The 17,879-nt window shown below is 39.5% G+C and overlaps 1 protein-coding gene across 3 annotated transcripts in view; it reads right to left on the minus strand.

The window, feature by feature from the left end:
* MTUS1 (microtubule associated scaffold protein 1) overlaps positions 1–17,879 on the minus strand; it is a 136,852-nt gene that overhangs the window by 101,003 nt on the left and 17,970 nt on the right. For all 3 annotated transcript variants that reach the window (XM_075196455.1, XM_075196473.1, XM_075196465.1), the window contains exon 3: positions 8,898–9,099. In XM_075196455.1, the coding sequence (XP_075052556.1) occupies positions 8,898–9,099 (202 nt within the window). The remainder of the gene's footprint in view (positions 1–8,897; positions 9,100–17,879) is intronic.

A 17,879-nucleotide genomic window follows, 5' to 3' on the forward strand; every position in this document is an offset into this window, starting at 1 on the left:
CAAAACATACCACCTCATCAGTGAAGCATGGTGGTGGTAGTGCCATGGCATGGGCATGTATGGCTGCCAATGGAACTGGTTCCCTTGTATTTATTGATGATGTGACTGCTGACAAAAGCAGAAGGATGAATTCTGAAGTGTTTCGGGCAATATTATCTGCTCATATTCAGTCAAATGCTTCAGAACTCATGGGACGGCGCTTCACAGTGCAGATGGACAATGACCCGAAGCATACTGCAAAAGCAACCAAACAGTTTTTTTAAGGCTGACAAGTGGAATGTTATGCAATGGCCAAGTCAATCACCTGACCTGAATCCGATTGAGCTGCATTTCACTTGATGAAGACAAAACTGAAGGGACAATGCCCCAAGAATTAGCAGGAACAGAAGACAATTGCAGTAGAGGCCTGTCAGAGCATCACCAGGGATGAAACCCAGCATCTGGTGAGGTCTATGTGTTCCAGACTTCAGGCTGTAATTGACTGCAAAAGATTTGAAACTAAGTATTAAAAAGTGAAAGTTTGATGTAGGATTGTTTAGTTTGTCCCATTACATTTGGTCCCTTAAAAAGTGGGAGGCACATATAGAAACCATTGTAATTCCTACACTGTTCACCTGATTTGGATGTAAATACCCTCAAATTAAAGCTGAAAGTCTGCAGTTAAAGCACATCTCATCTTGTTTGTTTCATTTCAAATCCATTGTGGTGGTGTATAGAGCCCAAAATATGAGAATTGTGTAGATGTCCCAATATTTATGGACTTAACTGTAGGTATGGTAATTCTATTTATATTATAGGCCTGACTGATGATGAAACCTTAAAAGGTTAAAAGCATGAGTATTTGACCATACAACATGTTTGGTTTCCAGATCACAAACCCTCCACCCCCCCCCCCCCATCAAAAAACTATTCTGTATAATTATATTTACACACATTCTAAAATAGATTCCCAAATAACTACCTTGCCATCAGCATTACTTGTAATTCTAAGTCTCATATAAGGTCAGGTTCTTCATCAATTTCTTGGAGAAGACGTTCCCTTGTGCATGGCTGGCTCATTTACAAGTGTAAACGGAATGAAGTCTGACAAGTTATGCCTCTTATTAAGAAAACAGTATTGGAGGATAATTTATGTACTGATGAAAACAAACATCATAAAGTACTGACTGAACAGTAAACCGTCTGCCTTGATAGACGGATTTGAAAATAAGGAGACAAATCATCATTTGGATCGTTACATAACCTATCATTTTGAAGTGCTGAAATATGTGGAGAGTGTGAGGAATAACAATGCATTCTCTGCTCTTATCCAGGAGATGAGCCAACCATCAATAATGCACTGGCAGCCTGAATCATCACTGTGCTGGTGTAGTGCTGAATCTGCACAATCCATCAGCCCCTATCAAGGTACATTATGCCAGGTCTAAGTGGTGGCCCAATCAGACGAGTCATGTTAGATGGTCCCCGCAGTGGCCATATCCCGTCAGCGCAGCTGGTTACAGTGGACGTGAGACGACCACACATACAGGCAGACTGCAGTCCTCTTCAGTGTTGGTAGATCAGGATATGACTGATCGTGTGTGGGCCACACACATTGGTATCTCAATTGTGATATAAGCTGCAGTCACTCAAAAATGATCTTCAAGCTCATCGAGTGGCCCCAGATTTAATATAAATCAGCAAGTAACAAGGTCTTGTGCAGCACTAAACCAGTTACTCCTCTGTCCGCAGAACATGACTGCTCTTATGGATGGACCCACACTTGACAACCCCTCATTATCAGCATTATTTATTACAGGAAGCCAATGTGTGTTCCACAGTCAAACAACTGTATTCTAGCACATCAGTGAGAGCCCCAGGCTCATATCACAGCTACACCAAAGCCAATTACCAATATGTTTTTTGACATGCAAAATATGGGAAGAACAAACCTCCAAGGGAGATCTTAACCAAGTCTTAATAGAGACCATTTGTGCTATGCTGTTGCTCATCTTTAATTTTTCATAATAATGTGTATTAAATGTGAATGCTTTCATGGTTAGTAAGTCAATTCTATTTCATTTGCTTTGTGTGGTTTTTTTTTTTGGGGGGGGGGGGGGGGTGTTTAACACATACTGTCTTATGGGGTGATATTTTTAATCTGCTAAGAAAAACAAAAACAACCTGCAACTTTCTAAACACAAATACTAATTATCTCCTAAACCTATGCTTAACTATTATACATTTATTATCCCTAGAGAACCCTCCCTTTCTGCCCATCTCTTTATCGGTGTTCTGTTTTAGAACCTTATAGTTATAGTAGAGTTTAGTAAGGGCATATTCAATAAAGTAGGGTATAATTAATGTTCTCTAAATAGCCCAGACCTGTCAGAAAACATGTCATCTTGTCATAGACAATATATCTTCTCTATGGTTGCAACATGCCTAATATAGTTTTGTTTTCGTTTTTTTAAAGATCCTACAAGGATGGAGGAAAGAGTCATCTTCCCTCCTCCATAGCGGCTGCAAAGGTGTGGTAGAATAGTTTTTTTAGAGTGTTTAGAGTGGGGGGGGGGGAGGGGGTTGTTGAATATGGATACATTCTTGTCTGACAGATGAAGCCACTGGCCTTGTTTGGCACAATCTACAAGGTAGAGGTAGCTGCATGAATTTAGCTGCAGAATCCATTAGTAGACATTGTCAGGGGAGAAGGCTGGGATGCCCCAGATGGCAATCATGGGGGAACCAGGGGTGGATAAATGACACTCGCATACCGGTCACAGATACCAGACAGTCTGATAGTTGTTGCTGGAGATGGCAGGTCTGTGTAATTTATTTAGTCCCCATCAATGTGATATAGTAATCAAAAGCGATCAGTTTGAGAGAAATGATCTGTAAAAAAAATAAGAAGATTTTACATATGGAAGCCGCAGTCTCCCCTGGAAACGGGTTTCTCGGTCTGTTTAGGGACATTCTTGGCGGTATAGAGTTCTAGAGGAATCAGAGTAGAGCCTTTCGGATACTATTTAGCATGGTGAGCAGGACAATGACCGGAAAGTCATTTAGGTATAATTCTCCTTTAATCCAGGATGACCTTGTCCAGCCACAAGATAATATTAGACTGATCCAGGTGGTCAGTTCTTCCAGGCACTTAGAAAATAGTTGAGGAAAGAGTTCCTGATATATAAGGTCATATATAGATGTTATGTTGACCCCCAAATATTTTTTTCATACTTTTAGTATTTTAGATTTTGATTTCCCCTGACTCAATTTTAATAAATATTCCAATTTTAAAAACAGGAAAAAACTGATTTGTATACAGTCAAATTACAGATAACTTGGCAGGAAGCGCATAATGAAAATCAAAAACAGCCAAAATGTAAGCAGTATGTGTTTATGTGCAGATTCACTGATAAACATTTGGGAGATTTGGAATGCTGTTCTACTGCCATTACCAGAGGCCATTGGCAACAAAAAAAACAACTGTACAGAATGGAACAGATTATATATCTCAGTGATTTCTTAAAGAAAAACTCTCAATCTAGAAGGTGACAATACTTTAGAAGTATATATTGTCAATGCTGTAAATATCCTGGCCAACTGAATGACCTGAATACAGTGCAACAGGTGCACACACTGGTAATATTCCATAGAGCCACGTGATGAAGTACTTGTAGTGGGGTACAGCCCAGGGAAGAGTTAGATTGTGGGTATAATACTCTGCTATTTGCATGAAATATTGTGCAGTCTAAACCACAAGTTAGTCACTGTACTACTCAATCGTATGGGACCTAACAGCTAGAGATGAGCACTTGACTCCACATATCTAACACCCAGTGTTTTGGTAAAACCATATGAGTTTTGGTTTTCACAATAAAAATTTTTGAACACTAGTTAAAAAAAACAAAAACAAAAACAAAAAACAAAAACAAAAAAAACCAATAAACAAACCACACAAGCCCTCAAAAATTCATTCAATTTTGAACTGCTTTGTTCCAACATTCGTATTCATACCATTTACACATTTATGATGTATAATAAAATGCCAATTTGTAACATTGCGAGCAACATCAGCCAAAAACGGTCAGAAAACCGCACCTTCAGATATTAGATGGGCGGTGGATAGGAAACCAACTTACTCTATATTATTACTGACCAGTCCCTCCCCTCACACTTTTCTTTTTAACAGACCAAATATCAAACCTCAAGGCAGCGTTCTAGTCTTTCTGCTGTGAGAACACATTGTATGTAAATGAAAGAGGGAACGAGTGGTCCTAGATAGGTAGAAGCAGATAGGCAGTACTGCAGTTTAAGAAAACTGCATGTCGGATAAGCCCAGACACCCTGGAAAGCATAGGCAGTATAGAGGGATTAGGAGGACCCAGCTATCCGCCTATAGTATAGCACTAGGTGAGTAAGCAACACTCCTCCAAATTTCTGTAACTAAGAATTATCGAACATGTGTAAAGTGGCATGCTGAATGTGGCGATTATGTATTGCACCTAATCACGGATTACTTGCCACTGAATATTCATGTATTTTGTATGTAACAAGCATGCTTTGATGAATAACATGAGTTTGACCTGTGCAAGTGTCAAGAGTCTTTTGAAAGTAACCAGGCCAGACCGATAACATCTCTGAGGCTTTACAGAGTTTGACCAGCCAGGAGGTGAGAAATCCTGTCCTTTGAGATGCCAGACCAATATCTCCAATATATAACTCATCATCAACATTTATTTATATAGCGCCAGCAAATTCCGTAGCGCTTTACAATTGGGAACAAACATTGATAAGACAATACTGGGTAATACATACAGACAGAGAGGTAAGAGAACCCTGCTCGAAAGCTTACAATCTATGGGATTTTGAAAGCCCTGTGTTATTCTGAGAATCAGTCTGCTCCAACATTGGGAAAACGAATTTTCAAAGGTGGGCATGAGAACACAGTGTGGGAAAGATTTAAATCAGTTGTCTTACCTAGTGAGTGTATTCAATCTATGAGGAGACCTGCCTAGGTTGGAGTGTGCCATCTTTCCCAAAGTGTACTCCTCTTACGCAAAGTCTTAAACTAGTAAGTTAGTGACTCTGGTTTTATTTCTGAAACTTATTTGTGCAACTTATTTTGTATGTCTTGTTATTAATAGTTTTGTACTTAAGCCTTGGAAACATTTTTCGCACTAAGTAAATTTAATCTAGCATGTTCTCTGATTTTTTGTGAACATGCGAAGCCAAGTGAGGCTCATGCTACATGTGTATGATTTAAGTGTGTAATATTAATAAGTGGTCTTGGTGAACATAAGAACTCCATGGGAAATCCTTTGTGGTGGCAAAAAAGGTGTATTCATTGGTAAGTGACTAAGGTGACTCCACTCACGGCCAGCTGTTTAAGATTGCTGTATCTGAGGCAGGCTCGTGACACTGGAATTATCCTTAGGAATAAGAATAAAACCTACTGCCTTATTAACATAATTTCTAAATAGTTGCATTGCCCAACAATTAACCGTTGAATTCACTTACTATACAATACTACACTGATTTTTAATCCAATGTTCTCCCTACACGGGTGAGGACGATGATGACTATAACCAAAGCACTTTATTTGAGCAAGCAAATGGCTTCCCAGGTAGTATAGTGATCTACTCCTTAAATGACAGAAATATGAAATTGTAAATATTATGCAAGGATTTTTCTGACAATATACCAAATACCACCTAAATCTCAATGTATGTCTTACGGGACTTACACTTGCTAAACTCCTAGTAATGGCCAATACATTGCGTACTGTAGTCTTTATCAAATAGATGAAACAAACCAGCTGTGTTGTACAATATATGCCTGTTTTCCCTCTGCCTATGTGATCGCTACTTTGCCTATCCCAAATTAAATTCTGATAATCTGAAGTCATTGTATGGTATTGTCAAGCTGGCTCCTGTCACAGACAAACAATATAGTTTTTGGGAGGTTTTATTACACTAATTTTTGCTGTTTTTTTTCTCTGCTACTATTTGTTATACATTACTAATCAATATAGTCCATCTCCAGTTCCCATCAATACCCCTTTTATAATTAAACGAATTTGCTGCGTTTTACCCTCTCCCTTTCACATGCCCATAAGTAATCACAGAAGTGCTAAATATAGTATGAATTATTATTATTATATTATAGGCGTTTGTTTTTCCTGCTACCTCTTTCCTACTCTCTCATTCTCAATCTCTTCCAATAAACAAAAGTCACATCAATACTTTTTACATTCCTCTAATTTCTGATTAAGAATTTGCTGTACGATATGTTGAACAGCGACAAGCAAATTACCTGCACTTTCAATGTACTGTAACGTGCATCATAACGGTGCTCTGTTAGGACATAGGGGAGGTCTGTAATGTAAAGGCTGTAGAGGAAGCCAACTCAAACAAGCTCTCACACTGAAATAAGACAGGCATTGATAAATACTGGAACCTTCATAAACATATGCAGATAGAGCTCTGCTATGAAACCCACCAGGTCCTTTCTTGCACCCAGAGGGATAATACTGAAGCAGCACTGTAAAAAGGTGGTCGTTGTAAGGAAGTCTTACCTAGCTCTACTACCGCAAGTCACTCTGCTACTAAACACATACAGAGACTGCTGTACAGCAGAACACTACACATAGAAAATAGCGTTATACATTCTATGTATGCAACGCTAAACCAATAGGCTGCGGACAAAGTACAAGATTGAAAAATTGAGATGTTTGGTATCCTAGTGAGAACGTGCTAAGAACGCAGACGGTAAGTCAATGTCAGATCTACTGAGGATGATCAGAGATACTAGTGTCAACCAAGGGGTGCAATACTACCTATAGGTGTTCCAGGCACCAATGTTAAAAGAAAACAGTCTGAAAAATAATCAGTGTGAGAAATGTTCAGCACTAAACAAGAAAACCGCAGAAAGCAAATAAAATGCTAGTCACTAGCTTCTGAGGTTACCTACAGATAGTGATATTTTATTCCAGGCCTTGAAAAATATCTTCAAAATTTAGGAGCTATTCTGTATGAAAAAAAAAAAAAAAAAAAAACTTGTGCCACACATATAGGGTGTGTTTGCCCAACACGTACCAGCAGTGCTCAATCTAATACATTGGTTTATTTTTCCCCAGAGTGTACCAGCAGTGTCATACACTTTTACCCAGCAGTGCCCAACACATTTTCCCAGCATGTTCCTATAGCACATGTATCATCCAACAACTCTGCCCATCTGTGGTGCCCAGCATAAGCTGACCGCAGTCATCACATACCGGCAGATATCTACTTATTCTCCCCAGAAGCCACAAACCACGACAGCCATTTCCAGTACAAAGTGTGCCCGCTGTTGGGAGGGACTTTATGCTGAAACAGAACTTACATACTAATAGTGGCTGGGGGGTACTTTAAGATAGATTTAGGGAGAATTGCTGAGCTCTGTTCTGGCCCACGGTGACTGTGGTCAGTGTAAGCAGCACAGCATCCACAAGGCTGTAGGAACTTGTGCCTAATAGAAGCCAGAAGTCACCAAGGGAGAGTAATGCCAGCAGCCTGGCATAGCTATTCTCTAATCACCATGGAGACTGGATCTTGTCAAGCCCTCCACAGCCCAAATGTACCAAGTAACAACTGCATTAAAAGTAACATTCATAATAATGATGACTACAGAGGAATCAATGGCACAAAGTAGATCTTCACAGAGCAGCCCTGAGGTAACCATTATCTACACATACAGCCAGCCAGGACAGATGTACATCCTACACAGATTATCACATGTATTTCCCATCCCAGGTGAATGACTGCTGGTCTCCTCAGCCCAGCTACTGGCCATGCAACCCAGGATCACTCCACTATGCGGGCTTAGGGGAAGAGCTTCCATGCAAGCAAGGGCTACTCCATGCTCCTGGGGATACTGAAGACGGATAAAGCATAAAATCCTAGTGCTGCGTTACACTTTATGTGATAATGTAGCATGAACCACTACAAACACAACAGCATCTCTCAACTGAAATCTCTGCAGGACCAGCACTTAGATCCCAGCATAGCAACTTAGGTCATGACAATAAAAGCTAATTAGAAGCTTAATACAGAAACAATGAACATATTTATCCATATGCAAATGGTTAGGGTATACGCCGTGTGCAGAAGGGAGTGGCTAATTACCAGAGATCCAATGACATGCTTGCCACATACCACGGCTGAGCAGGCAGCGGGTGACTTGTGCTGCAGGAGTTGCCAACCCCTTAGGTCTCCGTTCTCCAGGGTGTCTAAGTTTCCATGACAACTGGATTTTGTTGTAAGCTGTCTATTTCTCATCACACAAAGGTGCACAACTTCCGACACATTTAGCACAAGTAGAAAACACCAATCTAAACACGCTTTGGTCGCACCTCATACACTTTCATTTCTGATGAGCTATTTTATAGATGAGCATGCCTTAACTTTGGTTTAAACACTTGTTATGTAAGAGCTGAGTAACACCTATCACTAATTTTTCAAAATCCTAAATGGAGACATCTCTGGCAATTAATCCTGGATCAAAACTACAAAAATGCCTTTTAAGCATGAACATGTTGCTTCATGTACGATATCTAGAGGGTGTAGCACCAAACACAACAAAGAACTGGTAAATAAAATTATCATCTAAGGTAATATTTAAATCAAACAGACAATGACGCAAAGAACCCCATGGGCACAGGGCACTTTCTCAATAAAATATAAAGTGAGTCTTACTAAATCACAGGTAAAAAAAAAAAAAATGCTATGCAAAATTTAATTCAATTTGTGCATATAAAAATGGTGTGTGGTTCTCTAGTAACATCAGAAGATTCCACTGTAATAGACTGAGTAGCAGAAAGGCATGCTGGGAAACCTTGAAAAAATACCAGTGACCAATTATTAAGTTCTATATTCTCTTACCAAGACTTGGCTGCCGTTTTATCCTGGGAGGAGATGACACTTTAACAGTCACCACATTCTTGCTCAGGCTCTCTCGCCTCTTCTCACTGGCACCCAGTCTTGCTTTGGCCGTTGAGACTGGTTGAGAGGTTGCATTTCTCAGGCAGGATAGCAGCTCCTTATGCAAGTTCTTGCTTGGAGTAGGCGACTTTGCCGAAAAAGGCTGATGGGGGTGAGAGAGAAAGAAAAAAAAAAAAAGAAGAGTAAATAATGCACCCACTGCTTTTAATCATATGCATATTAGAAGTCCTGTATGCAGCAAGGCAACTTTTATCTCCTCTCTCAAACTCAACGAGGTGTCTTATAAAAGTGGTATTCTAAAGATCGCTATGCTGAGTGCGCTAGCCTACGTCCTCATTCACACAAGCTGGGAAAGTGGGTAATCGATCATTTTTAATGCTTCTCCACGGGCTTTGTACGAGAAAAATCAGTTTTGCTTCTTTCTAAAGTTTTGCACATACAATAAACGTTTTAGAGCAGTGGGGAGAACCGCACTACTGAGTCTTATTTTACCTATTTTTAAATTAATACACTTTAATGCATTTATTAAAGCGTGAAAAGCACAAATGAATGAGCCTTAAGATTTAACGTAGTCTGGGATATCCTGTGATCATATCAAAATAGTTACCTGCAAATGTGCAGTAGTTATAAACAAGAGAAGTGGACAGTTGCAAAACCCTGTTATCATCTCCACTTGCCTTGTCAGTTTAGTGTCAATGGATGCCTAAAACTACTCCAAAAGCATTGTAGGTTTATGGGCTCAACTGGAACAGAGGCCTCACAGATCTGCCTTAGGTTTTCATTTTTTCTTTATTATTTTATTTTTTGTAAGGTTTTTTTATTTGGTAAACCTTACCAAGCTAAGCAGCTTTAGCCAACCTAACTAAATCACCAGCTTAGCATGTAAAAAGGATGGTAATTTTGGAGCATTAGAAATGTAAACAGTGAGGAGACTTGTGTTAGGTCATGCAAGCATTTTTTTTAGGGTTTAAAAAAAACAAACCAAACCCAAACCCAAAAACAAAACAAAAAAAAACACACAAGTGCAAACTGTAATGAGACCACTGCTTAAACACAACAACATGCTGTTGCTAATTGTGCTATTACACACACTTGAAATGTCACTGACAGTCACAGAGCTACCCCCAATCATTCCCATGCTGTAAAACACAAGTGACTGAACATGTAGCGTTCGGGGAAAATGTGATTCTACCGAATTCGTAATGGAGAGGAAAGGGGGCTATTATAAATAGTGGTTTCTATTTTCAGACCTCCATTACATGTGCTCTACCAGCCTTAAAAAAAACTACTACAACGGTCAAGGTGGATGCATTAGAGTGACATTACTCCACTCATCATTAGAGTACACAAGATACACTGCAGATGGGGAGAATTCTACAGCTGGGTGTCAGTCTATATATCACACTGACCCATCCATTCTCTAAAAGTGTGGGAGCTATTATAAAATTTATGACGAGGTCAGTTTGTTTTTTTTTTGGTTTTTTTTTGAGGGGGCAAATGAGACATAGATAGGTCTCAGTAAATACATCTGCCCAAAAACAAAAACGTTGATGGGAAAGTGAATTTAGGCACAAAAAAAAAAAGGTGCACATCACGATTCTAATTAATCAGCTGAAGCAGCTCTGGAGAAAGTCACTCAGACAATGAAGTGGCTGGTAACACTAGCCCCAGTGCTTCTCAGCGTGTAGGGGGTGATTCAATGACCACTTGTTAAATGTGCATCAAACTAACATTTTAGTTAGTAAAATAAATGATAAATAAAAGCACTAGACAGGGTTTTTATATACATGTAAAGAGGTAAAGTAACAAGATGAGAAACCCTTATATTACACAGATTAGCAAACATTAAATTGAGACTTTTTTTATAACATGACTTTTTACACTGCATCATCTTTTATTGTAAGATCAACAACTTTCAAGTTTGATATTTAAACTATACTGAAATGTTTACTAATAATCAAGATAGCAGACAATGAGCAGCATCTGCATGGTTACTACAGGGATGGTCAGCTAGTATTCTACTACATCCAGCAAGAGGTCAGCACCTTACTCCAGAACAGGTATGATACGAGTACCCTGCAGGTAATATGCAGGGAAGGAGGAAGATCACATTGAGCTTTAATATTATTTATTTAGTTGCATATAGTTTCCAATTTTTCCCCTATTTGCCACTTTTTCCTAGGACTGAAACATCCCAGCTCCCAGTATTAATGGTACAGGGATCACAATAGTTGCAATAACTATGGAGCTCAAACAATTAAAATGTCAGTGTGGTCTACAAACAATCCATCAAGACTAATTACCGTTACTGCCTACACGTTATATATTTATGGCTTCAGGGATCAACTTTTATATATCAATATTAACATAGGACCAGTACACACTCCAGTGCTTTAAAATAGTGAAGGAATTTATATTCTCTCTCTCATATACAATAAGGTGATCACAAATTTTAGGAGCATGTGTCCTTTAACTTATGGCTTTCGAAATTTTCTTTATAATAATTATATATTTTCTAACAGGAGCAGCTAAACTAATTTACATACTTAGAAATAAGTTTGTCATAACAGCAACAGCCATTTTCATCTCCTATAACCCCAAGACGCACAGGCCTCAACGAACGCTAGAGCAAGATTGTATATTTAAATAAAAAGCACCTTAGATTGAGAAGCTGCATAATAAAATTGTAATATAACCAACTGGTGCAACAAATAAGGAACATGTCAATCTGCTAACTGTATGCTGCCAACACACCCCACATCTCAGAGCTCGTTCAGACGTGCTGGAAAATCTGTAAAAACACTTGAAAACTAAAGTGCTCTTTTAGTGAGGTGTTTGTAATGCATTTCCCAGGTGTTGCACTTTTGCCAATAAAACATATGGTGGATATTTAATTCTTCCCGTTTTTAAACGCGCTTTCAGGTGCTCGTTGAACAGCTAAAATGCCCCTTAACTGCGTATAGGCGTAAGCAAGCCCAGAAAGGTTATCAAGGTACAGACGGCATCTGTCAAAAGATTATACAGCAACAAACCTCAAATTCTTTCAGCTAATGGATGCTTAACCACGTTCTTGGAAGAAAATGGAACAAACACAAACAAAGAACAATGGTGTGATGGAACAAGCAGGCTAAGGAGGAGTAACAAAAACACTATTATTACATAATGATTTCCATAGTTCTATATTAAGAAAATTAAATCAGCTTTTGTTGGGTTTCAGATATCTCTGCTTGGAATTTGTGGGAAATCTCCTGCTGTAATGAAGATCAGGAGGTAGCTCCCAGTAGAACTCTAAAAAACAGCAATTAGCTCCAAGGATTATCATCATCATTTATATAGCGCCACTAATTCAGCGCTGTACAGAGAACTCATTCACATCAGTCCCTGCCCCATTGCAGATTACAGTCTCAATTCCCTAACACACAAACACAGACAGACAGAGAGAGAGAGAGAGAGACTAGGGTCAATTTAATAGCAGCCAATTAACCTACCGGTATGTTTTTGGAGTGTGGGAGGAAACCGGAGCACCCGGAGGAAACCCACGCAAACACAGGGAGAACATACAAACGCCACACAGATAAGGCCATGGTCGGGAATTGAACTCATGACCCCAGTGCTGAGAGGCAGAAGTGCTAACCACTAGGCCACCGATTACATTTGTTTTACTGATTCCTCAGGAAGGAGCACAAAATATTCTCTCCAGTTCATTCTAAATGTACAGAAATACAAGCAGAAAGCATAGCTAGCGACACCGCCAGAGGGTACACTTTAAAACCAATACAAACATTAGTCCACACTAATACTTCATATGCTGTATTGACAGACTGTTAAAAAGATTGGATGTGCCTCTGCCATACACATTGTAATTCGTCTCCATCCAAGAGGTTCAGGCATCAGCATCATACCCACAAATAGGACATCTGCAGATGGAAATCAATTGACATATCTGAAACGAACTCAGCTGAGTCACACACTCAATGCAGCAGGAATTGTAGAGTAAGCATTAAGTTGTACCCATGTTATTTTCTTCTTTAAAAATCTATTTATATTCATACAATAAAAATAAACTTCAACCTCAGAATCAAGATTCATGTAAAACACTTAACAAAATTGAGCATGAAAAAACTTGTTTCAAAACAAAAACTAAAAAAAAAAACCACAGAAATGCAACATTGGACTGTACTTCTAGCAAAAATCCTCAGCACCTTTGCTGGAGCTCATATATCCAAAACACAGCAAGGGGTCATGCATGTACTTGGTGGCTGGCCCAGTCACTTTCCTTCATTTGACCACAGATCCTATGATCAGGTCCTCCCCCTATGTGTGATGACCTATCCCTGTAAGAGACAGACATCACAAAGGACTAGCACCACATGACTAGTGCCGTCCCACGAGTACAGAGCTACAATAGTGGCTGACAGAAGAGTCTGCCTCTCCTACACAGCGAAGCTGGAACAAGATAAGGGAAGGAAAGGGGCTGGGCATCTTATTATAATGTGGGTGGGAGGACAGCTAAATATTTAATGGTGGAGGGTAGTTGGTTGCTAATTATTCAATGGGTACTTTTTTATTTGTGGGGTGATGGGGCAATTTATTGGTGGGGCTATTTAATAATGGCCCTATTAAAATGGGGTGATGGGATCTTTAATGCTGGAGTTGGTTTGGGGGCTATTATTGAATGTGAGCCTGTTTGGGAAGAATAAAGTCTTTATTAAATGTGAATATTCATTATTTAATGGCAGTGATGGTTGCAGGAAATCTCTATATTAAACGTAAATGCTATTCATTTATTGCCAGGTTGGGGGGGGGGGGGGTCTCCACTGTAATTTGGGTGGAAGGTAGGCTACTAATTTAAATTAATTGTGGACTTTGGGTCACAGCCATTTATTTATTGGTGAATGCTATTAACTTATTTGTGGGGTGATGGTGGGACTAATTTAATAGTGTGGCCTATTAATTTAAGGTAAGGAGATGGGGACTTTAATTTAATGGTGGGGCGAATTTGGGCCGAGTTCGGAGAGGAGGACTATTTAATAAATGTCAATATGAATTATCTAATGCCAGGGATGGTTGTGGGAAATGGTTACGATATATTTAATTAAATTCAAATGCCAATTATTGGTGGGGCTGTTTGGAGGGAGGGAAATGGTATTCCCATTACATAAATAAATCTATTATTTTAATGTTGGGGCTGGATGGAGTTTTCTAAATTTCATGCACCCCCCCCCCCCCCCCGCCCAAATAGGGCCGCCAACATTCCAGGATCCAGGAAAGCAGCAACTGATCTAAAGACATAGGTCATGAAAGTGACAAGTAGGAGAGAGCAGGACAGTCTGCCAACTGTCCTGAATCTGCTGGTGCTGTCCCGAATTTGTGCGACTGTCTCACTTAGTCAGGATTTGGTCCGATTACAAGGACAGTTGGGAGGTATGTCCCGCAATCAACTGTACTGCTCGTGAAGGCAGAGCTGTGTGCACCTATCAGTAGTGCCTATGTATCTGTCTACACTGATAACACTAAGGTCTTCCGCTGTAATAATTACCCTGGGCTCCCAGAGACTTAATCCAGCGCTGCTCCCTTCCCAGCAATTTGATATGTGGATAATTGACAGAAATTCACCAATCAGCAATTGAAAACCTTCAAACACTTCGATAGTGCTGCCCATTCACCAACCAGAGCATCATACCGAGTATATAGCTCAGTTGGCTATTTATTTGGCAGGTCATGTCTAGCCCTGACTGATGAGAAGAGACTGGGGTTGGGAATATACCCAATAGTCTAATTAAAAGCTACCCTGTAGATCTATTGATGCCAACTACTAGTCACAGGGCGCTGCAGTACATACTTGTCTTTAACAGCCAAAGTGACATACTTACATTGTGTTGTGGTGAGAGTGAGGATTGCCATAATTTAAAAAAAAGTCAGTCTAAAAAAAAACATGGCGTGCCTGGTGATATTATCCTTCACTGGTGTGTGTATGCACGGTTCCTATACATTACATGCCAGGCCACCAGATCCTGGCTGAGACACACTCACAGGAAACTTTCATTTTGCACCACTGTGCTTGACACATCTGTACGATTATGCTCCGATGACAAGTTCATTCAGATCAGTGCACAAAGTGACCAGCAGATGGCTTACACTGTTCCTAGAGTAGTTTTGTTAATGTAATTTGTTACTGGCACTCGAGTCACTGACATATCCAGTGTAGATTGACAATTTTAGTGTATTATTCAGCAAAGCACTAATGTATACATTGCACACCGTGCCTGAGAATTTTGAGAATTTCCATGCTGCGATATTTGGTCAATTACCAGATATCACCTGCGATATGGCAGTATACATGACCAGTTTACAGGCTGACAAATCAAAGGACAACAATTTAAGTTTGGCAAGATAACATATACAGGGGGTTAAGTAGGGAATATTTCTTAAAAATAAAAACAAATACAACAAAAACACACATTATAGAATCCATATTTATATGGCATCTTCTTATTGGGTATACAACTGCCCTTTATAGCACATAGAACCCATTTAAACAATACCTCCTGCCATCGCTGACACCTAATTGATACAATTAAAAGGATTTCACCAAGAACTTCGAATTACTGCTCATTCACAAGTAAAACTGTTACAGAATTATAGAACAGCGAGATACCTACTCTACAGGCCAAGTACACACATGCATTGCAAGTGAAGACATGATTTAATACTGCCTAAGGCAAAATCTCAGCTCTTACTATAGTAAATAAAATGAAGCAATACATTTACATGCCAACTTTGCACCTAGCCCACTCCTGCAAATAGAGATGCTGGCACCTATTGCTCGAATTGCTACAAAAATACGCCAACATTTCTCACATTTTCAATGACTAACATACAACTACATTTGAGAAAGTTTAACAGTTTTGACCTTTTTTTTTTCCAGCTAATACAACCACTTTCTACTATGAAACCAGTGTGATCAGTCAGACTGCTGCCTGGCTTCAAGCTTGGCCGTACTTTCACGATGTACATGACAATAGGAGAGTATACAGAGTATTATTAAAATGAAATGGGTTCCTAGGCAAAGTATCAGTTTTTGCTCCAAGCTACAGTCATATCTGCCAGCAAAAGTGCCAAATTTCTATGTACTATACAGTGCCCCTGGTGCCCTTCCCCCAGCATACATCTGACATAACTACAGAGGCGTATGGTGGGGAGACGTGGCTGGCTGCCGGTGCACAGACCTTGAGGAGGAAGAAGTGTCCTCCAATTTTGAGAAGAAATGACCAGCACCACTGTGCAACTTTAGACCATGATAACAGCAAGTCACCTGTGTTTCATAACATATAATCCTTAAGGCTGACTAGAGAGGGAACCAATGCTCCTGGCTGGGCATTGGTAGTGGTCAAAATAGACCAAGTCAGGCAGAAGTTACCCCGCTAGGTAGACCAGCAGCAGACAACCACGTGTATGTAAGATAGATACACTCAGTCACCCTCATATAAACCCATCTTTCATCTAGTTCTACCAGCACTTAACACAGACAAGGTATTTATGAAGTATATAAAAGACATAATTCCACAATACATCCATCCACACATTTCCCTTGTACAACGGGATGACCCTGTGACTGCCAAGGCTGTGTATTTGCACACAACGTACTGCTTGCTGCCTGTAGGGATAGAACCATAAGCATGCAGACAGAACCTGGCTGCTTTCATCTCTGCTCCATCTACTGACCCGCCAGATTCCAATACAAAACTACAAGAGCATGTCTGTACATTTACACCGATGTGTAGAGGAGAGGAATGGTAATGTTGATGCTCAGCTGGCACGTGACAGAAAACACGTCAATACGAGATTTCTCTTCCAGTTGCAATACAACTTCCAACAACTTTTCAAGTCAGATTTACAGAAAGACTTATAATTCCAGTCACCATCACCGAATCAACACGATCACTGGCTGCATACCCAACCTTACTAACAGACGTTGAACCACAAAACCATTTTTAAATGATCATGAAAAACACAAGAAATCCTGATTAAAAAAATGCAGCCAAATATATATTCCACTTTATTTTTTTTATTTTTTTATATAACTTCACTCATGTAGCAGAGATCAGACTGCCTAGACGACAGACAAGACAGTAGTTTGTTAGCAATAAGTAACTCATGTTTGTAGCACAATATAACATAGCAGGCTATGGAGACAATACAAAGTTAATAGTCGCATCTCCTACAATAAAACCATAATATTGGAGACGAACCATGCTCTCCACTCAGGAATCCTATGCTTTTACAATACTTTTTTAAAACGTAACTTAATATCATACATGATTCCGACAGTGCGCCTTTAAACAAAGCTATTTGGTGTGACTTCAGGTAAACAAAAACAAGACACGTGTTTATTATATTCTGAACAATCTCTGCGGAGATCGCATAAGCTTGTAGAACAGGACATTCTTCTACCTTCATGTCAAGCACCTTCCCTTAGGGTAGATTTGAAAGGGCAAAAAAATAAAAAAATGCAAGTCTACTTTTGACTGATCAAGCAAAATATCAACTTCACAAACTGCACAGAAAACTACTCACTGTACTGAACTACTTACACTCATCACCTGATTATGTTACATTAATATCTTAAGATGAAAATGCCCTGTGTGGAGTGCATAGTACATTTGTTATGTCAGCTGTGAGCCAAGAGCAATGTTTATAGTTGAAGTCATTTCAAGAATTAAACCGCAGCGAATCATTGTTTCCCAGCGCTTCAACAGATTCACTTGTCGATAAGTATATGGACAATGGAATTTAACCCGTGTAAGAACAAACAGCGAGATTTGAAATCAGTCTGACCACCACAGAGAAACTTGTGGTTTTAGCAGTATTCGCATGAAATATACAGGATAATTACACAAATAAAAACGGTCAATAGAGAAC

This window comes from Mixophyes fleayi, chromosome 1, assembly GCF_038048845.1.
Source record: "Mixophyes fleayi isolate aMixFle1 chromosome 1, aMixFle1.hap1, whole genome shotgun sequence".
Classification (NCBI taxonomy): domain Eukaryota; kingdom Metazoa; phylum Chordata; class Amphibia; order Anura; family Limnodynastidae; genus Mixophyes; species Mixophyes fleayi.